The 25,898-nt window shown below is 36.9% G+C and overlaps 1 protein-coding gene across 1 annotated transcript in view; it reads left to right on the top strand.

The window, feature by feature from the left end:
- The window catches only part of LOC114331478 (roundabout homolog 2), a 333,670-nt gene that overhangs the window by 250,354 nt on the left and 57,418 nt on the right, over window positions 1-25,898 (top strand). Inside the window, exon 2 of the mRNA XM_028281064.2 lies at window positions 24,615-24,896. Coding sequence (XP_028136865.2) covers window positions 24,615-24,896 — 282 coding nt within the window. The remainder of the gene's footprint in view (window positions 1-24,614; window positions 24,897-25,898) is intronic.

The raw sequence follows: 25,898 nt of genomic DNA, 5'->3' as shown, positions 1-25,898 counted from the left end.
ATAAAAATTTTATGGGGATTTTGTTCCTTTAAAGCCCCCAAATATTTGTATACGTTCCACTTAAACTATTATTGTGGTACTATTGATTAAACACAGTGTTTTTAAAACTTTTTTGCCTCTTACTATTTTTTCGATAAGGTATCTTTTATCAAGATGTGGCTTCTTTTTTAAATTGGTTCAAAACATACCTAAAAATGTAAATTTTCATGGTATTACCAGGTCTCTTATAGTCATACGTAACCATATTACAAATATGTGGTGGATTGGACAAATATTCAAAATATCTCGATAAAAACTGGTTTTTCGAGAAAGTACTGAGGCAAAAAAGTTCTAGAAATAATGTGTTTAACTTATGGCACCACAATAATAATTGAATTGAAACGTACGCAAGAGTTTGGGGGGGTTTAAGGGAACAAAACCCCCATAAAATTTTTATGGGGTGCACAAATTTCACTATAATTTTTTCTAAAGATTTTCCTGCCATAAGTATACCACATGTCCATTTTCAATAAAAAATCTCGAATAGTTTTCGATATATTAGAAAAAATCGATTTTCATTTTGTAACTTCAAGGAGCTGTAACTTTTTTTGTGTGCACATTTGTACTAAGGTAAGTTACGTTCAATCGAACTATTTTTGTTCGTAGAATATGTGGTATAATTTATGACCTGTATTTTTGTTACACCCTGCATATATTATAAACTATTGGTGTGTGGAAAACTAGAAAAATCAAATTTATTTTTTCAAGCTTTTTCAATACCAGCTAAAAACTATCATATTATTAGCATCCATACTTTTATTTTACGCAGTTTTCAGTGCATATTGAATGGTTATCATTTTGAAAGGCAGCAGCAGAATTGCACAAAAATCTAGAAACATTCCGGAGTAACTCACGAGCTTGATGTATTACTTTACGATCCTATTTAAAACAATTCTGCAAAATAGCGCCAGTCTACCGTTTCGAATGAATACGGCACTAAACTAGCATGAAATCAAAGTGTCCTAGTTCTGTTATGGTTCAGAATTTATTATACTTGGTTGTATGGGGTTACAGTTTGTCACACTGTATATTCTGTTTTATACTAACACTTAAGTTTAAAAACGGACTTAGATCCATCCATAAAAAACTTAGATCGTATGTAATTAGCTATCTAAGTGGATGGATTTATATTAATGGCGTATTAAATATCTTTGACTGCGGAACATATATAGATGTCAATTACATATACAGTGTTCGCAACATAATGACCATTGCATCTGGCATTTGCAGTAATTGGAGTGACTGCCAGACCAGATACGTCTAATAGCGCTAATACTGGGGTTTTAAGGGATAAGGGATAGGGTGCTCGGCCCCATGACCACCCTCAGGATGTGTAAGCTCTATTTGCTAACACTGCATGCCCTAATATTGGCCTAAGGGATTTGGGGAAACATTTTATCTAATATATTACCGGCAGAAGTAAATGTATCATAAATAATTTTAGTGCAGTGCATTTCGAGGTCTCCGACTGATAAGAGTGGGATGTGAATGTTTTGTGTAGTCGAGGAAGTTATGACGAACATTTGCTGATATATTTTTATGGCATTGGTAGACCGAGCTGCATTGAAAAATGTCGGAATAGTATTCCGTATAAACTATAATCTTTCTCCATGCTGCATAAAACACTCGAACTGTATTTTATTTTATATAAAAACAGCAGGTGTACTAAAAGATATACTACAGTGTACAGGAAATGTCAAACTATTTATATTTAACCGTATATTACGTACAAAATCAAGAGAGCTGAAATATAATTATTTTCTAATAAATTTCTGGACTACATATTGGGTGACAAACTTTCTTTAAAAAACAAAACTACAAATTCAGGAACTCATATTATGAAGTTTATAGACACAAAATGCTTCATAATGGAACTAGACCTCGTTACGGATGGCGTCCTAACATTGATTTGATTTAAATACCTAGTTTTTTTTATCTCGGTGGCTATTACCATGCCGTCAGCGTAACCTGTAATTTGTATAGAGCTTTCTATGATCATCCTGTTGATTCCAGTTTTTTAATTGCTCCATCCAGTGCTATGTTAAAAAGTGTTGTAGACAGGATGCCACCGTGTCAAACTCCTATTCCTATAATAATAGTTTCTGTATTTTCCTTTTCTGTAATTTCTGCTACAGAGTTGTCCATTATCATCTTCGCTAATCAGTTTTGCTGGTATATTCATGTTTTGCATTTCAAGTAAGAGTTGGTGTCTATAAAAAGTCGAAAGCTGGCTAGAAGTCTATAAATAGTAGGTATAATAAATGTATTTCATGTTTGTGGTCCTTTTAAATCAGTTGTGTTAGTGTTAGTTTATGAATCCGGTGCATCAGTTCTTCTTTTCCACTTTGTATTAATACATTGCTAATTTAAACCGGTCCTGCTGCTTTTCCTGATTTCAACCTTTTCACTGTTTCAATAATTTCTTTGTATATAGGAGCGTTTTCCTCTACATCTCTTTTTTTCATCCCATATATCTACTTCCCCATCATTCCTGCATTGTTTGATTTTGTATGTACAATTTCGAGAAATACCGTCCCCAGTTTTCTTTATTAATTTTAGACCTTACTGTTGTGTTTTTGGTTGTTACATTGTTTTTTAACATATTCGTATAGTTTTTTGTTGTGTTTGTTATTTGGTTCTATTGCCTCCATTTTTGCTCTTTAATCCTCTCTGATTCTTTCTTTTTATGAAGTTTTACTATCTGTTTTTTCTTTTTATAGTCATTTAGTTTTTCATTTGTTGAGTTTTAACCACGTCATCCTTGTTTCTTCTCTATATTTTTGGCTTTGCTTCATTCATCAAACCACTCTTTTGATTCACTCTTTTGTCTTTGTCCTATTATTTCCTCTGATGAAAAAAAAACTTTTTGTTCTAAGGGACTTTCGGCCCTCGATAATAATGTAGTCTTTCATTCTGCGTTTAAATTTTTCAAAAATATTTATTAGTTTCGTCAGGATTCGAAAAAAAGTAATGCATTTAAATAGCATTGGACAAAGATTTTGCGCCTACCCCTTTAATAACTTTTTTTGCAGATCTGTAATTGATGGAGACTTTTCATATTACATTTATAATGGTGGTCCAAAGATTTTTACTATAAGCCTGGATCCCGCATACCAAAAAATAGTTATTTATGTACCAAGTCAGTAAAGTGACAGAGTAACAGACGAGTTCGATAAAGAGTCTTTACTGACGTGGTGCATACAAAATTTTATCGCCAATCATAAAAAACATTAAAACTTATTTAATTACATCTTAATGAAAAAAGTGTGTGTACTTGGTACGCACGTAAGAAGTTATACCTACTTCTATTATGATTCCAACGGAATAAATATATTTTAATGTTTAATCGTATTCATATTTAAATATTAAACCAATTTTAACACTTAAAATAAAATACCAAAAATTAAAAATATACCGGTAATAGTCACGTTATTGTTTATGACGTGTTGCCTCCTGCAGCGCCGTTGCTTTTCCCTTGATGAATAGTAGAAAATCTAAATAAATATATTATTTGCTAACAAATTATCAGTAAATATCTATCACCGTCCTGTATATAAATATGTATAATCGAATTAACAAAAACACCATTTCACAATATATTTGCATTAATACAAAATTTAAAAGATTTAAAAATTTTATTAATTTTAGACGAAATAAAAATTTCGTATGACAGTAATGACAATGACAGAATGCTTTTGCATGATGGCCGATTTCAATGTTTAATCGATAGTTGTTATCAATATTGAATAAGTACCTATTTACTAAATCTGTAAAGTTTTGATTTTTATGTTTTATTAATATAATTGCAAAATACTACACAATTTCACTTTCTGACGTAAATTTAATTAATAATAACGTAAATTTTGTACAATCTTTTTAATAATTAAAGTAAGTAAATTTTTAACTGAAATAAATAATCGATTACTGCATCGACCACTTAAATTCAATCTCAGTTAATCTGATTAATCGCGGCAGGTAAAGTAAAATTCTTCTTTCAGTACAATAAAGTGTTTTTAATAGTTTTTTAAAGTTCATTAATAGCAAGCTGAAAATTTGTTAATAGCTTAACGGTGTCTAGTCGGACAAACTTTGATGTACGGGAACACTGGAATAAGGAAAGTTTTAATTGTGGAACAGGTTACAGGTTTCGAACGTCAGACTACCAAAACGTCTCATGTATTTTGTCGGACAGAACTTCCAATTGATTTGTTACCCTTTCATTAAACTCTCATGCAAAAATCAGACTGCTGTTTACCACCAATATAATCCCTATCATTTGGCATATTCTGAGTGTCAGACTTACTAACCTGCCCAACATATTTGTCGGACAAATATTTTTTCATATATTATATAAAGTTTGCTATTGAATAAAATTAAAAACAACCTGCTATGTGGACCTATAGAAAAATTATGAGGGTTTCCTGGGTAGATAGAGTTAGAAACAATGAAGTACTGAGAAGAATAGGTAAAGAAAAGGAAGTTGAACTTACAATTAAAGAAAAGAAGCTACAGTATCTCGGACATGTGATGCGGGGCGAGAAGTATGGCATCCTACGACTCATAATGCAGGGAAAGATAGATGGCAGAAGAAGCATCGGAAGAAGACGAATCTCATGGTTGAAGAACCTGAGAGAGTGGTTTGGATGCAGCTCGAAACAACTATTTAGAGCTACTGCCTCAAAAATTAAAATAGCTATGATGATTGCCAACCTCCGTAGCGGAGATGGCACCTGAAGAAGAAGAAGTTTTCACAATCATAAACTTGTCAGGATTACACGTTCCACAATTAAAATCACGTTCCAAAATTAAAACTTCCTCTGTTCCAGTGTTCCCATACATAAAGTTTGTCCGACTAGACACCGTTAAGCTATTAATACATTTTCAGCTTGCTATTAATCAACTTTTTTTGGTACGCTGGATCCAGGACTATAATTTTTAGAGAATTTTTTAAACTTGAATGTGTATCTTTATATTACCGGGCTACACGATATTTTCAAAAATAACATAATATTAATAGATATTACCTTTGATTTATGTAAAAGTATATAATAAAAAATAATGGAAGTGATGATATACCAAAAGCAGTTTTTTTGTTTGCTGTTTATTCAATTGTTATTAAATATATATTTTAAGAATGGGGGACGCATTTGAGTTTCTAACATTGAATTAAAGCGCATATAATTAAAATAAACATTGATTTATGGGCTTTATTTTTAGAAATATTAAAATTTTCCGATAATTGGACGGAAAACGGTCTCGGCAAAACAACGGTAAATATTTCGCCACATCGCAAAGCAAAAGACTTGAAATAACAAAATCAAACAGTCCCTCATGCTCATGGAAAGCGGGTCCGTCAAAAACAATTTCATTTTGTGCTTATTTTATCCGTAAAGAAGATTATGTTTAAGGTTTGTTTGTTCTCCAAATAAAAGTCCAATTGCTTTCCGCAACATCAATTTATAAAGTATGAGGCTTTGCTGAGTCATGAACGAAAACTGAACGAGTTTGGATTAAAGCCGTATTTCAGATACTTTGTTATTTTGTTGAATTAGTGAAAAAGATACAGTTAAGCATAATTAAATTTATTCAGAGATAAATATTGGCTAATTTATCATATCATATCAAAAATTACTGTCTAAAAAGGAGTGTATAGCCCTATTAAAGAGATATCGAAAGAGCCCAAATATGAAAGTATTATGGCCAAATATAGACCAGAAATATGCCCAAAGATTCAACGAAAGCTCTTTGATGCCCATGTACAAAAAAGGAGACAGATTGGCATGTGAAAATTACAGAGATGTTGCTCTGTTGGATACTTGTTACAAAAATTAGCCAGGATGCTAAAGAGAAACTCAGCAGTTTTGCTGAAGATAAATTAAAAATATTTGTAAAATAAAATACTTGTAAAATATTTTCAATTGAAAAACTTATTGGACCATTTTCCTGGTGACAACCACCATGGCTTCTAAAAATTGCAAGCCAGATGGATGCTGCAGTGAAGACAAGAGGGAATTCTAAATAGTTGCAATTCACAACCCCGTCTACAGCTTGATAAAGTTCCAACGGAAAATGGACCTAGTTACTCTATAGGAGTAATACTAATATAAAATAAAAATGTGTACCATTTTTATTCAGTTGCAATGCGAAGACGAAACTGTCTTAATTTTTACTTAGGATAGAGAGCGCAACGATAAGAGTGCTGGTTACGGTCTCTAACCTAAGTAAAAATTAAGACAGTTTTGGCTTCGCATTGCAACTGAATAAAAATGCTATACATTTTTATTTTATATTAGTATTACTTATATAGAGTAACTAGGTCCATTTTCCGTTGAAACTTTACCAAGCTGTAGACGGGGTTGTGAATTGCAACTTTTTAGAATTCCCTCTTGTCTTACCTGCAGCATCCATCTGGCTAGCAATTTTTAGAACCCATGGAGGTTGTCACCAGGAAAATGGTCCAATAAGTTTTTCAATTAAAAATCTTTTAAAAATATTTTATTTCACAAATATTTTTATTAGGTTGAAAAACTTAGACTTTCATTTAGCAGATGCTGCTACGCACCTACTACCTTCACGTCAGTTGAAATGGGGGACTAATAAATGTCGAAAACTTTTACCTGGAGTAGAGATAGCCGCGTATGCGTTCTCTGAAGAGTCTATAACAAGAGGTGAAATCGTCGATAAGAGTGCTGGTTGCGCTCTCTAACCTAAGTAAAAATTAAGACAGTTTTGGCTTCGCATTGCAACTGAATAAAAATTGTAAACATTTTTATTTTATATTAGTATTACTCCTATAGAGTAACTAGGTCCATTTTCCGTTGGAACTTTACCTAGCTGTAGACGGGGTTGTGAATTGCAACTTTTTAGAATTCCCTCTTGTCTTCACTGCAGCATTTATCTGGCTTGCAATTTTTAGAAGCCATGGAGGTTGTCACCAGGAAAATGGTCCAATAAGTTTTTCAATTAAAAATGTTAAAAGTATTTTTTCTACAACCGTGTTAAAAATGCAATTTTTAGCACTCCATACGAGCATTAAAAATGCTACTTTAAGGCACTAGTACTTTAAAATATTTTTAAGGCACTGCAGTTTGTATTGACCGTTTAGGCAATTTTGATGTAATGTCAAAAAAATATAAAAATGGAATGTCAGTCAAGTTCAAGTAAAAGTTTTTGTAGATATTGTCCTGTAATTACGTTCGTAGAAAAAATAATATTGTATGATATGCGTGTTAAAAAGTACATTTTTAAGGCACTCATGTGAATTGCAGAACTCGCTATCGCTCATTCTGCAAACTTTCACATGCGTACCTTAAACGTGTACTTTTAACACTTATATCATAAATACCTATTACTTTACAAATATTTTTATTAGGTTGAAAAACTTAGACTTTCATTTAGCAGATGCCGCTACGCACCTACTACCTTCACGTCAGTTGCAATGGGGGACTAATAAATGTCGAATTTTTACCTGAAGTAGAGATAGCAGTCTATGCATTCTCTGAAGAGCCTCTAACAAGAGGTGAAATTGTCGATAAGAGTGCTGGTTGCGCTCTCTGACCTAAGTAAAAATTAAGACAGTTTTGGCTTCGCATTGCAATTGAATAAAAATGGTATACATTTTTATTATATTATAAATTAAAACTTTAAAAAGGGTAAACCCTGTAGTTGGCTATATACCTTCGATAAAACAACGTGAAATGAAGAATTCTGTTGTATATAGGTATATGAATTTAATAAAATTCTTAAAATTTATCCACGACGAAGTGGAAAATGTACAAAACGTTTTCGGTCAAACTGACCATCATCAGTGGAAACGTCCAGTGTACAAGTAATTATAACTAGCTAAATAACAACTACTAGCTAAGTAACAAGTAATTAAAACAAAATAAATTAGTTGAATATCAGGCCGGTTTTAGATCATTGACAGATCAGAGTTTACACTAAAAGAAATCCGGACTACCTACTATGAACATAAGGTATCCCTTCATGCGTTGGTACCAGATTTTAAACAAACGTATCATAGGGTAAGACGGAATAAAACGTCATTAGTGAAGCATTTATCTCCTTGGGCGTACCCGCAAAATTGATTAGGTTGTTAAAAATAACTTTGAATAACACACGAAATCATGTACTATGGAAATGTTTCTTCTCATCCGATGAATTTGAAGTGAACAGAGGTCTTAGTTAAGGAGCTGAAAATATTAGAAAAGGAGGCAAAATATTTTGACCTAGAAATAAACCAGGAAAAGTCAAAGTGCATGATACTCGGAAATACAGAACAAAAAGAAGAGGGATAGTTTACTTTCATATATTTTATGAAGCAACGAAATATAATTTCGATAAAAACAAAGTAAGGATATATAAAACGGTAGAGATGTTGAAAAGTATCTATTCATTACAAAGTACTGGTTACTTCCGAATACCGAAAGTAACGATTACTATACAGAGAGGCAAATCGTTACTTTGATTACTCTGATTACTTCGTTACTTCGCACCAATCGTATCAGAGCTAGTAACGACTATTATATCTACAACCAGTACACTTGATTACTTTCTACCAATCATATCCCAGCGAGTAACGGACGGGACCGGTATTTTGTGAATGTTATCGATTATCGTTATCTGTATAAAGCGTTTTAAGGGTGTGAGCCTCAGAGCCTCACACTTTGAGGGCGAGGAGAAGATAGAAGATGAAACAGAGGGAGGTATAATGGAGGTAAAATATGTAATGTATGTCATTAACAAAGATCGAATGCAAGAACCCTATATTTTTAACTAGATCTATATCTACACCTATACAAAATACAAAATACCTACCTACTGAGAAATACGATTCTCGATATGATTACCGGTACCTACTCAAATACAAAAGTAACAAAAGCAATCGTAGTAATCAAATCATATCCCTTAAACAGATCGGTGAAGGTCGTTGTTATATCGAAATACCTATCCAAAATACCCACCTACTGAGAAATACGATTCTCGATATGATTACCGGTACTTAAATAAAAAAGTAATTATAGTAATCAAAGTAACGAATACTGTAAATGATTACTTTATACAAAAGTAACGATTCGTAACGAATACTCGAAAGTAATTATAATCAACATCACTATAAAACGGTACTAAGGCCCAGAGTGAAGTATGGTAGTGAAATATGGACAATGAGACAAGAAAATACGGAGATATTGGAAAGATCTGAAAGGAAAATGCTCAGAGCTATATGGAGGCAAAAACACGGTGGAAGGTTGGGTGCGATGAACAAACAGGGAGCTAGAGGAACACTTTATAACGAACCTAGCATCAGCCGCTTCATAAAGGCACAGAAAGTGAAGTGGATGGGCCACGTTATGAGAATGGAAAGAAAGTGGATGCCAAAGATGATCTTAAAACGTAACCCAATCAGGACAAGAAGTAAAGGAAGACCCAGACTAAGATGATCTGAATGAATTACCGCAACAGTTAAAAAAGTAAATTTTGAGCAAAAATTACCCACTTTTAATTATTTAAACAATGATCCCCTCATAATATGAAGCATATACTTTTTTGAAAATGTCTTTTTCCGCAAATCGCCAGGAAATTTTGACATTCCTGTCAAAATTTCTTGAAGAAAAAGTCAGGACTTCCTTACTGTAAGGAAATGATATTTCCGTACAGTTGTTAGTGTTCTATTTATAAGCGTCAAGTTTGACAATTCAACCTCAATACGTTTCCATAGTAACCCAAGTAATTTTATTAGGAATTTCAAAGCACCATTTATTTGGGAATAAAATTATCGCGTTTTTTTTAAATCAATCAATATCTGTCGAATTTTAAACGATTTGCGGAAAAATAGTATGTTTACCTCGTAGGAAAAGCCACATTCCTGGACTCTGTGTTGCTAAGTCTCGGCTTGCGCCTCGACTTAGCAATCTTCACAGTCGTCCAGGAATGTTAAGCTTTTCCTACCCGGTAAACAATGTACTATTGTTTGGACCTAAAGTTTGATAAAAAATTTATTCCAACCTGAACGGAATTACATTTTGATTTTATTTTATTTTATTGTACTACTAGGCATTCAAGATATGTTGAGTTTTGTTAATAATAATTGTTCTCCAAATAAAAGTCCAATTGCTTTCCGCAACATCAATTTATAATAGTATGGTATAACTAGATCCAAACCCAGACATCCAAAGTGAAAGTTATCCTCCAACACCAAATTATTCTATATGGTCCACATAATGTTCAGAAAAAAGTCACACCATTTTGAGCTTCGGGTTTGGGGGGGAGAGGGGGGAGAAATCGGTAAATTCGTAGTTTTTTTAAGTTATTCGTCAATATTTCTAAAACTATGCGGTTTAGCGTGAACAACCTTCTATACAAAAATGTTCTACATTAAATTTGAAATTAAAAAGGCCCCATGCATAATCCTTCTAAAACGAACGGTTCCAAAGTTACGGAGGTAGTATAGTATAATTGGTCCAAAAAGGCCTAACCCAGACATCCAAAGTAAAAGTTTTCCTCCCAACACCAAATTGTTGTATATGGTCCAGATATTGTTCAATAAAAAGTTACACCATTTTGAGCGTCCGGTTTGGGGGGAGATGGGGAGAAATCGGTAAATTAGTAGTTTTTTAAAGTTTTTCGTCAATATTTCTAAAAATATGCTTTAGCGTAAACAATGTTTTATACAACAATGTTTTACATCAAATTTGAAACAAAAAAGGTCCTATACATAATTGTTATAAAATCAACGATTCCAGAGTTACGGAGGGTGAAAAGTGGAGGTTTTCGATACTTTTTATATTTTTTGGGCAATTTATAATATTCTTACTGATTGAAAGAAATTTTCTTTAACAGGATTTGCTATTTCAGTGGCCGATGGTATGTTAGTGATAAGCCCTTGAAGAAACGTCAACCTCACCACCCAAAATAATCATAAATTGCCCAAAAAATATAAAAAGTATCGAAAACCTCCACATTTCACCCTCCGTAACTCTGAAACCGTTAATTTTGTAACAATTATGGATACGACCATTTTTTTTTAATTGTATGTAGAACGTTTTTGTATAGAACATTGTTTACGCTTAAACATAGTTTTAGAAATATTGACGAAAAACGTAAAGAAACTACTAATTTACCGACTTCTCCCCCATCTCCCCCCCACCCCCAAAACCGGACGCTTAAAATGGTGTAACGTTTTACTGAACAATATGTGGACCATATAGAACAATTTGGTGTTGGAGGAAAACTTTTATTTTGGATGTCTGGGTTAGGCCTTTTTTTGGACCAATTATACTATACTACCTCCGTAACTTTGGAACCGTTCATTTTTGAAGGATTATGTATGGGACCTTTTTTATTTCAAATTTAATGTAGAACATTTTTCTATAGAAGGTTGATCATGCTAAACTTCATAGTTTTAAAAATATTGACGAAAAACTTAAAAAACTACGAATTTACCGACTTCTCCCCCCTCTCCCCCCCAAACCCGACGCTCAAAAAGGTGTGACTTTTTTCTGAACATTATATGGACCATATAGAACAATTTGGTGTTGGAGGATAACTTTCACTTTGGATGTCTGGGTTGGTTTCACCCCTATTCAGCGGTCCCCATAAGTGCGGTCCCCGTTTCAGCGGTACCCCGATTCAGCGGTGCCCGATTCAGCGGTCCCCATAAACGCAGTCCCCAATAGAGCGGTCTCAATAAGAAAATAATAATATGACAATGATAAGTAATTAGTTTTATTGTAGGATATTATTTTAACCTATTATTGTTTGAAAATATACAGGTAATATCTAAGTATCTGGTATATACCCCAGTTAATAGGGAAAAAAATCATCGATTTCACGTAAAAATGTTCTACAGGGTTTTCAAAGTTTTAAACGGTAGATGAGGGATAACTGATGATAATTCCGTGAAGACGTACAGCTGATTTTGCTTTTTTTTTAAACAATTGTAAAGAATGAAAAAAGCAATTTTTTGACTATAAAACGTTTCTTGTACATTTTAGAGAAAAATGTTTCAAATAAATGTAGATCTTAAAAAGTTCTTTAATTTGGTGGTAAGCATATTGTAATATATGAACAATTGGCCGAGATAATTGCAAAAAACCCTCATTTTTGCAGTAACTTTATTTCTTGCACAACGACGTAAAATTTAATGACTTTAAATTATGTCAATTAATGAGTTATTTAAGTGTGCTAAATTTCAACCAGATCGACCAAATAGTTTATAAGTTATTCAATTTGTTTATCCCAGAGAGCAATTGTTTATACAACTGTTCTTGCCCTACAGTGACTCTGTGAGATATTTAGCAGATCGCAGTCGATTATTTGAGACTTTCATTTTAAGACGTATTAAAAAAATTTTAACATTTTATTGAAATTGTTATTAAAAAAACAGTTTGAAGAAGACCTGACTTTTTAGCTTATAAACAATTAGAATAACTTAGATATTTTTTATGTTCCGTGCTTGCATGTAGGCTCAATGAAAAGCTGATGAAAAAATGCATATAAAAAAAGAAAAAATAATTTTATATGTTCATTTTTTATTGTTAAAACTACTGTCCCCAAGAAGGTCCTGTTTTTACTCATTTTCCTGAACGATGCCTCTCAAACGGCATGCTGCAGAACCAAACGCCGCTGAAACGGGTCGGTGGAATCGAGAACCGCCGAAACGGGGACTGCTGAAATGGGTACCGCTGAACCGGGGACTGCTGAAAAGGGTCGGTGGAATCGAGAACCGCTGAAACGGGGACTGTTAAAATGGGGTCTTAGGCTACGGCTCCACGGGCGGGAAATTGACGCTAGCAGTAGCAGTAAAATGAACTTAAGGTTCCGCGGAACGGAATAGGGATAGCCGAACTGTACCGACTACAGGACTTGTGCGTAGTCGGTTCAGTTCGGCTATTCCCATTCCGTTCCGCGGAATCTTAAGTTCATTTTACTGCTACTGCTAGCGTCAATTTCCCGCCCGTGGAGCCGTAGCCTTACCGTCTGGGTTATGTCATTTTTTGAATCAATTCTATCATATAAAGTATGAGGTTTTGCTGAGTCATGAACGAAAACTGAACAATTGGATTAAAGCCGTATTTCAAATACTTTGTTATTTTGCTGAATTAGTGAAAAAGCGTAATTAAATTTATTCAGTGATTATTGGATAATTTCAAAAATTACTGTATCAATTTAAATTTAGCATTTAGCTTTAGTTTTAATTTTTAATTTTAACATGCTTTCTACGTGTTGAAAATTTTTTGCTCATTAGTGTTAGCTGGGTAATCGCTTTTAGTAAAGTCCAGTATGAGCTTTTGTGATCCAGTTTCATCAACTAGTAAAGTGAAAATAAATTAATAACCATTGCGCTGTTTTATCACTTAAATTCAGGGAGGCAGTATGAAAAATTAAATAAGGAATGCATTAAAATACTATTATCTTAAAATACTTCACTGTCACTGTATTTGGAAGACCATACAAAAACAAATATTTAAATAAAGTTATTTACTACAATTTTGTTTATGTCAAGAGAAGGTTTATAATATACCAAAATCACAATAAAGATGCACTAGAAATAAACAAGCCAAAACACTTTGAATGCTACAGGGAGCACACCCAAATCATGATTTACAATGTATATACATATACATATATAATATACATTGTAAATGCCAAATCATGATTTACAAAGTTTATACATTGTAAATTATGATTCGGGAGTGCTCCTTGAACATTCAACGTGTCTTGGTTTGTTTATTTCTAGTGCAACTTTATTGCGATTTCAGTATAGTCTTTATTATTTAATTTTCACGGCATTTTCCAATGCATTGTAATTTTTTTTAAATTATTTTTCCATAGAGTCCTGAGAGTGAATTTAAGACACATATCTCTTTTTTTGTAGATGTTGTTATCTGATTTTGTCCACTCCGGGGATCATGTCCTCTAAAACAGACAGTTTTTGGAAAAACGTGTTTAAACTTTTGACAACCTATAGTTTCAATCTCTTTTTTCTGTCAATCCGTAAAGTAATGCACACCGGAATATTTTTTGAATCGCTGAGTAATAATTTACAAAAGAGAAGGGAAACAGTTGTTGGACGTGTATCACTACGATCAGGCGCGCTGAGGCGAAGCTGCTTTAAAGTGAGTGTAGGGCTATTCAACATGCTATATTTCGGGTAATGGTCAGTCTGAATTATTCAGAGGGTATTCTTGAAGTTATGTACTTAATCAAAAATTTAAAAATTTTGTGTATAATAATATTAGGCCTGAATCCCGCGTACCAAAAAAGAGTTGATTAATAGCAAGCTGAAAATTTGTTAATAGCTTAGCGGTGTCTAGTCGGACAAACTTTGATGCATGGGGACACTGGAACAGGAGAAGTGTTAATTCTGGAACGTGATTTTAATTGTAGAACGTGTCATTTTGACAAGTTTATGATTGTGAAAACTAGCAGGTTGCTTTTAAGTTTCTTCAATAGCAAACTTTATATAATATGAGAAAAAATGTTTGTCCGGCATATATGTTGGGCATTTTAATAAGTCCGACACGTAGAACATGTCAAATGACAGGAATTATAGTGGTGGTAAATAGCAGTCTGATTTTTACATGAGAGTTTAATGAAAGGGTAACAAAAAATCAATTGGAATTTCTGTCCGACAAAGTACATGGGACGTTTTCATAGCCTGACGATCGAAACCTGTAACCTGTTCAACAATTAAAACTTCTCCTGTTCCAGTGTTCCCGTACATCAAAATTTGTTCGACTAGACACCGTTAAGTTATTAACAAATTTTCAGTTTGCTATTACTGAACATTTTTTGGTACTCGGGATCTAGGCGTATATAGTGTACTGACAACTAAGATGTTTACAATCAAATTGCACATGATATTATAACATTTCATGAAATACTTACTAAGGAAGTAAAACTTCACTTGTAGATAGATGGTATATAAATTTATTAAAAATTTTTATCTAAAAAGATCCAAATTGGATTGAAGTGGGTACATCACTAGTACAAGAAACACAAACGTTTTCGGACCAATCAGTCCATCATCAGGTTGAAAACTTTAGATCCAAAGTAGTTGGAACTAGCTACATAGTTAGGTCGAAAGACCTTATTAAAACAAGAATTAGGCCATTTCGGCTACAACAATGTCGACAATAAGTCGATGTTAAAAGAATATAAACATTTTTTAATGAGACTATAAAGGAGTCTTCATCTTGGCTTCAAACTGACAGACTGAAAAATTTCAGTTTCAATTTTTTCAGTCTGTCAGTTTGAAGCCAAGATAAAGACTCCTTTATAGTCTCATTAAAAAATTTTTTATATTCTTTTAACATCGACTTATTGTCGACATTGTTGTAGCCGAAATGGCCTAATTCTTGTTTTACTTTCGACCTAACTATGTAGCTAGTTCCAATTACTTTGGATCTAAAGTTTTCAACCTGATGATGGACTGATTGGTCCGCAAACGTTTGTGTTTTTTGTACTAGTGATGTACCCACTTCAATCCAATTTGGATCTTTTTAGATAAAAATTTTTAATAAATTTATATACCATCTACCTACAAGTTAAGTTTTACTTCCTTAGTAAGTTTTTTTATTATGGTATACAGCCAATGAGAGGAATATTTTCCTTTTTATTTCATGAAATATTCGTTTTTGAAAATAGTTATTCGAAATCAAGCATAATAAACATTTTATTGATGACTCATGAATAAAATTGGTTTTAGTCAAAAAGCCTAGTCGGACAAACTTTGATGTGTCAAAACACTGAAACAGAGGAATTTGTAATTGTGGATTGTGATAAACGTGATAGAAAATTAAATAAATATTTAATTTTGATTAAATAAAAAATTGATAAAAAATCAATTGGAAGTTCTGTCCGACAAAATACATGGCAAGTTTTCTTAGTCAGATGTTCTAAACCTGTAAAATATAGACGGTTTCAAACGTCGGACTACGAAAACCTCCAATGAATTTTGTCGGACAGAACATACAATTGATTTTTTACCCTTTCATTGATCTCATGCAAAAATTGGACTGCCATTTATCACCAACACAATTCTTGTCATTTGACATGTTCTACGTATTGGACTAGTTACAAGATTTTTGTCGGACAAACATTTTTTCGTATATTATGTAAAGTTGGCTATTGAATAAACTTCAAAAAGCCTGCTATTTTTCACTATCATAAACTCGTCAGGGTGACACGTTTATAACGTTCCACAATTAATGATTTCTCTGTCCCAGTGCTCCCATACATCAAAGTTATGGCGTAGGGATGTGACGACCCCATCGCCCGGTGCTCGAGAAATTGGGCATCGCAATCAGTCCCCAAGTCAAGGTGTAGCATCGTGCCGATGGCTGAATGGCGCCGGGGAATGGCGTCGCGAACGGGACCTTGGGGCACCAGGGGGCACCCCATTGTATGAACCCCTTACTGCGTCATGCGGGGCTCTGGCGTAGCGGACCTTTGTTCCCTAGCTACTCGTGGGAATTCGTATGGAGAAAACAAACCAGATGAACCCAAACCCGACTGGTTCGGATGGAGGGGTAGGCGAAAGTCACACCCCCCTGAAAAGCCAGGAAGGAAAAAAGCAGTATTCAGAACTGGGGGAAGGTGAAAGTCACGCCCCCGGCAATGGAACTGACACGGTGTTGCCCTGAGGCCCTAAACCTCAAGAGGAAGCACATGTCTGGTGCTGGAAAGCGCAGAATAGCCCGTGAAAAGGCGAGGGAGATGGGGCTACCCATAAAACCTCGGAAAAAGCGGGCTGATAAAACCAAACCCCCTGCTGTCGCCTCAACCAGTGCGGGCAAGGCCATGCCTATACCTGCTGGGGGCATCAGTGGAGGGGCAGGTAAATCCGTGGACGGTAAGGCTCAGGAGGATGGGAAAGCCAAGGCTACACCCGCCTCAAAGAGAACACCGGCCACTAAGAGACCACGGGAATCTGGCAGCAACCCGCCTTCGGCGGAAAGCAAACCACCCCGCGGGAAGAAGAAGAAGGGGGCGGCGGGAGATGCCGTCACTCCCCCTCCTGCAGATGGGACCGGGCCGAGCTATAGCAAGGCGGTTTCCACTCTAAGGATGGCGGTTGTCTTAGGGGGCTTCCCTGAGCAACTGCTGACCGAGGAGCAAGGGGCAACGGTCCTCAAAGCGATCAACCGGGCGGTCTTTGCGGCGAACCCGGATCCTGATCGCCAATTTGACGGAGCAAGTCAGAGGGATGGGGCTGTCCTCGTCACCTGCTGCTCTGAAAAGGCATCCAAGTGGCTTGTGGACACGGTGAGGAGCCTTGAACTCGAGGGGATTGGACAACTTCGCGCTGGCAGCGTGAAGGAAGTCCTTAACCGCCCCCCGAGTTTCGGTTCTGATCCCCACGGCCTACATGGACGTAGAAGACCACGAGTCGATTTTTAGGATTCTGGGCCACCTTAACCCAGGCCTCAAAACCGACTCGTGGAGATTGTTTGCAGAAAAGAGGGAGGCCAAGAGCATCCTCTTATTCTGCGAAATACCAGAAGCTGACTTGGTGATGCTGCGTAAGATGGAGCTGGGTGTCAGCTTCGGACTACACAAAGTCACCTTCGTCGTGCTTAAGGAAGGGGGGGGGGCAAAACCTGCAAATGCTGAGGGTGGTGCAAATCAACCTACAGCATAGTAGGGCAGCCTCCGCTGCGTTCTGTCGGTGGTTCAGTACTAGTGCGGTTGACGTGGCCCTAATCCAGGAACCATGGCTTGTCTGTGGCCGGGTTGCGGGCCTAGCTAACTGCCGGGGAACAATCATCGCAGACCATAGTGCAGAGAGAATCCGGGCGTTCATTGTTGTGCGTTCCGATCTCAAAGCACTTACATTAAATGAGCTGTGTTCGCAAGACATAGCTACAATAATGGTAAAACATCACTTGTTGGGTGAAACAAGGGAGCTAGTACTTGCCTCTGTTTACCTATCATATGATTCACCCGATCCACCTCCATCTGTGGAGTTGGATAAATTAATCAGCCACTGTGGGCGGAAGCACCTGCAAATGCTGATAGGAGCTGACTCTAACTCTCATAACGAGGTGTGGGGCAGCACTGATACGAACAAAAGAGGGGAGCACCTGTTGGAATTTATTGGCTCATAGGAGCTGACTCTAACTCTCATAACGAGGTGTGGGGCAGCACTGATACGAACAAAAGAGGGGAGCACCTGTTGGAATTTATTGGCTCATCTGGGCTAGTTATTCTAAATCAGGGCAAAGAACCTACCTTTGTTACCAGTAGGAGGAGGGAGGTAATTGATATTACTTTAGCATCTCCCCTAGTAACCAATAACGTGGCACGGTGGTATGTGTCTGAGGAACCAAGTTTCTCGGACCATAGATACGTGGTAACGGAGTTTTTGGGCTCGGAGAGGGAGGTTACCACTTACCGTGATCCGCGTAAAACAGACTGGGACAGCTATGGGGAGGAGCTTCGTCTGGGTCGGGCAACTGGCCACTGAGATTAAGAGCCCCCCAATGCTGGAACACGTCTCGAAGGCTCTGCAGGAGGCCATCTTAACCTCCTATCAGATGAACTGTCCGCTGACCAGCCGCCCCGCTACCAAGAACAGGTGGTGGACTCGTGAACTGGGCAAATTGCCAAAAAAAACTCGGCGCCTCTTTAAAGAGGCGAAAAGAACAGATGACTGGGCCGGATATGCCCGGGCTCTGACCGAGTTTAACAAAGCTGTGAGAAAGGCTAGGAGAAAATATTGGAGAAAACAATGTGAGGAGATCGCCACTGCTCCCGCTGCTGCTAAACTCCAACGGATACTCTCCAAACAGCCGGCTAACCCACTGGGGACCTTCAAGGCCCCCGGGGGTGGCTTTACAGCAGATGGCAAGGAGACACTGGTGCTTATGCTCCTGACACATCTCCCTGACCCGGTGGTAACCAATGAGCCGGATGCTCGGCTGGGTCAGGAGGGACTGGAAAACAGAACCTCTAGAGCTAGCTGGGAAACGGCAAAAAAGGCTGTCACATATGCTAGGGTGGAATGGGCCATACACTCATTTTTACCCTATAAATCCCCCGAACCAGACGGGATATATCCTGTATTACTGCAACAGGGGTGGGACATTATTGGACCGCTCATGTGCAAGATTTTCCGGGCGAGCGTGGCATTTGGGTATGTCCCGCGTGACTGGAAACTGGCCAGGGTGGTCTTTATACCTAAGCCGGGCAAGAATCCTCTAGACCCCAAGGCATATAGACCTATTACTCTCTCGTCCTTTATTTTAAAAGCACTAGAGAAATTGATGGGGATGCATGTGCGGCAAACCTTTCTCAAAGAAAGGCCACTGCACTGCAATCAACATGCTTACCGGGTGGGCAGATCGTGCGACTCAGCCTTGCATTATTTGGTGTCTAGGATAGAGGAGACGATTGAACACAAAGAAGTGGCGCTTGGTACCTTCCTCGATATCGAGGGAGCGTTTAACAACACCACGTATGATGCCATGCTTAAGGCGGCGGAGAGGGATGGCATAGATGAAACCTGTCACAGGTGGATTAGCTCCACACTGCATGGCCGACAGGCACAGGCTTCACTATTTGGGGAAACCATGAGGGTCACTGCTACAAGGGGAACAGCGCAGGGGGGAGTAATATCCCCGCTGCTATGGAACCTAGTGGTAGACGAACTTCTGGTAGAACTGAATAACTTGGGATTCTACACCCAGGGTTATGCAGATGATATCTGTATTTTAATCCGGGGGAAAATTCCACACGTAGTTTCGGAGCTAACGCTCCGGGCTATAAAAGTGGTAGAAAGCTGGTGCGAGAGGGTCAGCTTAAGTCTTAACCCCTCAAAAACGGTTACTATACCGTTCACACACAGGAAGAAATTGGAGGGCCTCACGCCCCCCAAACTCATGGATGTGCAACTCAATCTGGCTACAGAGGTGCGCTACCTGGGCCTTATGCTTCATACCAAGCTAACCTGGAATGCGCAACTAGCAGCGACCGTTGCCAAGGGCAAGAAAACCCTCATGATTGCTCGTAGGGCAATTGGCAAAACTTGGGGCTTAAGCCCGGGAATCACTAAGTGGATTTATACTGCTATAGTGAGGCCCTCCCTCACATATGCTAGTGCTGTGTGGTGGACAAAAATGAACCAAAGTTGTGCAGCCAAAGAACTTGGGAAAGTTCAGAGGCTAGCACTACTTTGTGTTACCGGGGTAATGAAAAGTACCCCGACGGCAGCCATGGAGGTACTCATGGGACTCCCTCCCCTGCACCTTCTGGTGATGGCCGAGGCGAGGCTAGGGGCCTACAGGCTGCAGTTAAATGGTGTCTGGAGGCAAAGGTCATACGGGCACACCAGGATTGTGGGGCACATTCGTGACCCCATCCTGGATATGGTGAGTGACTGGAGTCCGGTCACTCACAAATTTGATCCTCCCTTCAAGCTGAGGTTAAAACCCCCGGTGGAGGGGGATAAAAGACCGCAGAGTGAGCTAACATGGTTCACGGACGGTTCAGTGATGGGCGGGCGCTCTGGAGCTGGAGTGTATGGTGTAGAACCCGAGGTGTGCATATCTATGCCTCTTGGGTAGTACACCACTATATTCCAGGCGGAGGTGGCTGCTATCACGACTTGCGTCGTAGAGAATATTCGAATGGGCCTTGAGAATAGGACCATACGTATTCTCTCGGACAGTCAGGCAGCACTTAAGGCCATTGCCAGCTGGAGAATTAACTCTAAGCTTGTGCTGGAATGCCGACAACACCTGGAAACCCTGCCCTACCGAAACCGAGTGGAACTCGGGTGGGTGCCGGGACATACGGGGGTTGAAGGAAACGAAAGAGCCGACTCACTTGCGAGAGAGGACTCGGCTGAGCCTGAGCCCTTACTGGGCCTGAGCCTGGCCTAGGGGTGACCAAATCGGCTGTCAAAGGAGCTGTTGCTAAATGGATCCTTGCGCAGCACACCCGACACTGGAACGATATTTCGGGACAGCGGCACAGCAAGTTAATGATGGGGCGGCCAAACCCCTCGCTAACCGACGAGGCCCTACGACTCGGAAGGAAAAAGCTTAGGGCAGTAACTGGCTTACTAACCGGACACTGCACCCTAAGAAAACACCTGCACAACGGATCTTTCACGGAGACCCTGTTTGCAGGAGATGTGGGGAGGCAGATGAAACTGCCTCACATGTCATATTTGACTGTCCAGTCCAAACCCGATGGCGACTGCAATACGGGGTCGAAAACTCGAACCTAAGTGTCAGAAGTCAGGTAAAAAACCTAATAAAGGGTCTTGTCCTGCTAGCTGGGAGAATGGACCTCTTATAGGTAACAGACGACTTAACTTCAAGTTAAGTAATCTCGAACCCATTGGGGACAAAAACCCAATGATGGTTAACCCGAGACCGAACGGTGTGCAATAAGCCTACTCAGGCTGCAGTACGGGCCCCATGGCCACCTGGTTCGATCTAACAATAAAAAAAAAATACATCAAAGTTTGTCCGACTCGATTACACCGTTAAGCTATGAACAAATTTTCAACTTGCTATTAATAACCGTTTATTTGGTTCACGGAATCCAGGACTATAACGTTAATATTAAAAATTATTGAACTCTATAGATAATTACATCACACCCCTTGTGTTCAACAACAATCCATAAACAATAAAAATATTCATATCGCAATAATGGTAAAGTGGACCATAATAATAGAGCTTTAATATAGTTCCACCCCCAAAGCGATTTGACTGAAATGAATTTGGGTGATTTGAGACTATAATACCATAATACCACCCTATGCATCGATGTAAAATTACTGCTTTATAGCTAGTCTAACTCGAAATAATCCCCGAATTAGCTATGCGGGTAGTGAAGTAGGTGAGTCAGCTGAAAAAACAGCTTTTGGATTAAATGAGAAATACAAACAGACGCCAATAGATGGCTTTATATTGCATGCCGTAATACATCTTCTGTTGTTGTTATTCAATAAAAAGGATTTTGAGATTATAAAATAACAAAAGACGGAATTATATCAAAAACTTTATGTCGTAAATTAAATCACAATATTGTTTATTGTTAGGTTAGTATTTTAACTATTGCCGTATTTACTTTTAATTTGTTTTAAGTTAAGCTCAGGGACCACCGTTTTATTGAAATACATACAACTAAAAACTCGATCAAAAAAAAAATTATATTTGTGGTTTAAGGATTTTTTCAATTATTTTTTAACGGGTTTATGTATTCTAAATAGGGTTTTGAAAAGGTCATAACAAAATAAATAACGAATAAAGAACCGATAATAGTAAAGAAACTTTTTTAAAATTCTCATATACACTAAGCACCAAAATTAACGCACCACCTTAAAAATGGGACATTTTTGATGTCTCGTATTTACTAAACCTCTTGTCCGATTTGAGTGATTTTTTTAGTATATTATAGCTTTGTTTTCAAAAATATCGATGTAATAATATTATTGCTAAAGAGGTAAGTGTCATTGTATACCGGGTGTAACAATGATAGTGTGTTTTTTCCTCTAAGTTTGGAACACCCTGTGGAAAATTGTAGCCTATATAAAATATTGAAATTAAAACTCAACTATAGTCTTAGGCTTTCTTAACATTTTGCTTTTTGACTCATTCGATTATGTTGGATAATAAAAAAGTTAGGTACTTTAACAACTAGCAAATGTTATTCATCAATACAGGGTGTTTCTAAATAATGCGATAAACTTTAAGGAGTAATTCTGCATGAAAAAGTAATGACCGTTTGCTTTATAAACATATGTCCGCAAATACTTTGTTTCCGAGATACGGGATGTTGAATTTGTTCTTACAAACTGACGATTTATTTATTACTCTAAAACTGGTTAAGATATGCATATGAAATTTTCTAGGTCTTAAAAGGTAGTTATTGCGCATTTTTTGACATACAACTAAGAATTTGATATTCACCATTGGCGTGTATACGGGTATACACATGTTAGATACATCCCGTATGCACGCCAATGGTGAATATAAAATTCTTAATTGTATGTCAAAAATGAGCAATAACTGCCTCTTAAAAACTACCAAATTTCATTTGCATATCTCAACCCGTTTTAGAGCAATAAATAAATCGTCAGTTTGTAAGAAAAAATTCAACATCCCGTATCTCGGAAACAAAGCATTTGCGGACATATGTTTATAAAGCAAACGGTCATTATTTTTTCATGCAATTTTTTCATGCATAATTACCCGTTAAAGTTTGTCGCACTTATTTAGAAATTCATGTATTGACAAATAACATTGCTAGTTATTAAAGTACGTAACTTTTTTATTATCACTCATAACTGAATGAATTTTAAAGCAAAATGTTAAGAAAGCCTAAGGCTACAGTTAAGTTTTAATTATAATATTTTATATACGCTAGAATATTCCACAGGGTGTTCCAAACTTTGAGGAAAAAACACACTATCATTGTTACACCCGGTATACAATGACACTTACCTCTTTAGCAATAGTATTATTACGTGGATATTCTTGGAGAAAAAGCTATATTATACTAAAAAAATCACTCAAATTGGACAACAGGTTTAGAAAATACGAGACATCAAAAATGTGTATTAATGTGTGTATTAATAAATTCACGGCATAACTTTGGTTTCAAAATAATTTTCTAGTATTGGAAAACATCTTCCATCTCATTCCTGTTTAGCTAAATTTCTTGTTTTATCTTCATACATCTACTCTACTTGTTTATCTCGATTTCTTTTATGCTTACTACCCTGTTATGAATCTATGAATGTTTTCGACTTTGTATGTCAAATACTTCGCTTCTTTGTCTGTCTACCAGTATTTTCGTCTATACTTTGAAGTATCTTCATATGTTTTATTTCTAATTAATAGTCTGGAGGTTTTTGGTCTACTTTCTACATTTTTCGTTGTAATAGATCTTCTACCTGTCTTGTAAATTCTGGCTTTGATATCAGGTTTTAATATCCTGTCATTTTTGCTGCTCAAAATCTGATATTTCTATAACTAAATGGCTGAGTTTCATTTTTTTTCCTGAAGCATTGCTTCATCTGCTTGAAGATCCCAGAGATACCTTTGATTCTGTCTTGCATTTTGTTTTAGATGCGGAAATCATCATTTTGGAAAAAAAAATGTTTTCCCTTTCCGCTACCAGCACTGCATCATTTGCATAAATCATAATATCATTTGAAACTGTGCATGATGAACCATGTGCAATAAAAGGACAATCATTATTTTTAAATATAAAATTCTAAATTTTATTTATTTCTAAAAATATTGTTTATAAATAAAATTTATGTAAAAATTATTTTGGGAAATAACCACTCGATGGAAGCTTGCAGTCCGATCTTGCCAAATCTTGTAGATTATTAATTTCAAAGGGCTCGGTTGAACTCGTAGATCTTTCTGTACTGCCACATGAAAGATGTTTTCTGTATACCCTACATTTACTCCAACAGATCTAGGGGTAGATTTCAGGATTTAAGGATTATTGTAAAGGCATGATAGTACATAGTACAAAGGAGTATAATTATACAAGTAACTATGTCCCATTTTCTGTATAGTTTATTAATTATTTCTTTGTTTCAGTTCTTCGAGATGAATTCAAAGTGATGCCAGCTGATACTCACGTGGCAGCAGGTGAAACTGCTCTACTTCAATGTGGAGCTCCTCGAGGCCATCCTGAGCCAAATCTCGTCTGGAAGAAAGACGGAAAGGATATGGATGTCGACGGTCGTCGAATAAGGGTTGTCGATGGAGGAAATCTCATGATATCTGATGTTAGACAACACGACGAAGGAAGATACCAGTGTGTCGCTCATAATTTGGTAGGATCTAGGGAAACACCACCAGCTACCTTAAAAGTACATGGTAAGAAATCGTTTTAATTCTAAGTACAATACCTAATACATAATATACATTATGAACATAACTCTATTAATAATGAAGCCTAGCTATAAATTTGAATAAGTACAATTGGCAAACTTAAAAAGATGATAATAGGATGATGAAAAGTTTCATTCCGTTTAGGAATCAGATATCAGTAATTAAAATACGATCCTGATCTTGATTCCATATTCTATCATAAATGGCTGCTTTTTATATTGACTCCTATTTTACCTTGCTTTGTTTGTTGCCTGATATAGTTTATAAGTAGACGTAAAGGTCAACAATACACACTATGTGGAACGTATCGTATGAGACACCTTACAAATCCGTTTAGTAAAATCATATTTTTTGTTCTTATCATATGTTCATATGTTTTGTTTTTTGTTGATGAAAACAATGAAAATAGTGGAAACAACGGAGAAATTGAGTATCAAACGGCCGAATTAGAAATACCCCTAAGCATGGAAGAAATTACGCATGCCATAAAAATACTTAAAAACGATAAATCCCCTGGTCTGGACAATATTGATGCCGAGCTAATTAAAACAGGCGGTCATGAACTCATAAGTAAAATCCGCCAATTAATAGAAAAGGCCTGGCAACAAGAAATAATGCCGAAAGAATGGTGTGGTAGTATTATTGTACCCATACACAAGAAAGGAAAAAAGGAATCATGCATTAATTACAGAGGAATCTCACTAATCAACACTACGTATAAAATGTTGGCTTCGATATTATTAAAAAGATTAGTACCATACGCCGAAATAGTTGGTGACTACCAGTGTGGTTTCAGGCCTGGCAGATCGACTATTGATCAGATATTGACAATAAGACAAATGCTTGAAAAGTATTGGGAATATAATCAGGACGTCCATCAGATCTTTATAGACTTCAAACAGGCTTATGATTCAATTAATCGTGCAACATTATGGAAGGCGATGATCGAGCTCAGCGTGCCCAAGAAACTAGCTGCGGTAACACAAA

This window comes from Diabrotica virgifera, chromosome 6, assembly GCF_917563875.1.
Source record: "Diabrotica virgifera virgifera chromosome 6, PGI_DIABVI_V3a".
In the NCBI taxonomy this organism is placed as follows: Eukaryota; Metazoa; Arthropoda; class Insecta; order Coleoptera; family Chrysomelidae; genus Diabrotica; species Diabrotica virgifera.
This window is presented reverse-complemented; position numbering and strand designations above follow the sequence as displayed.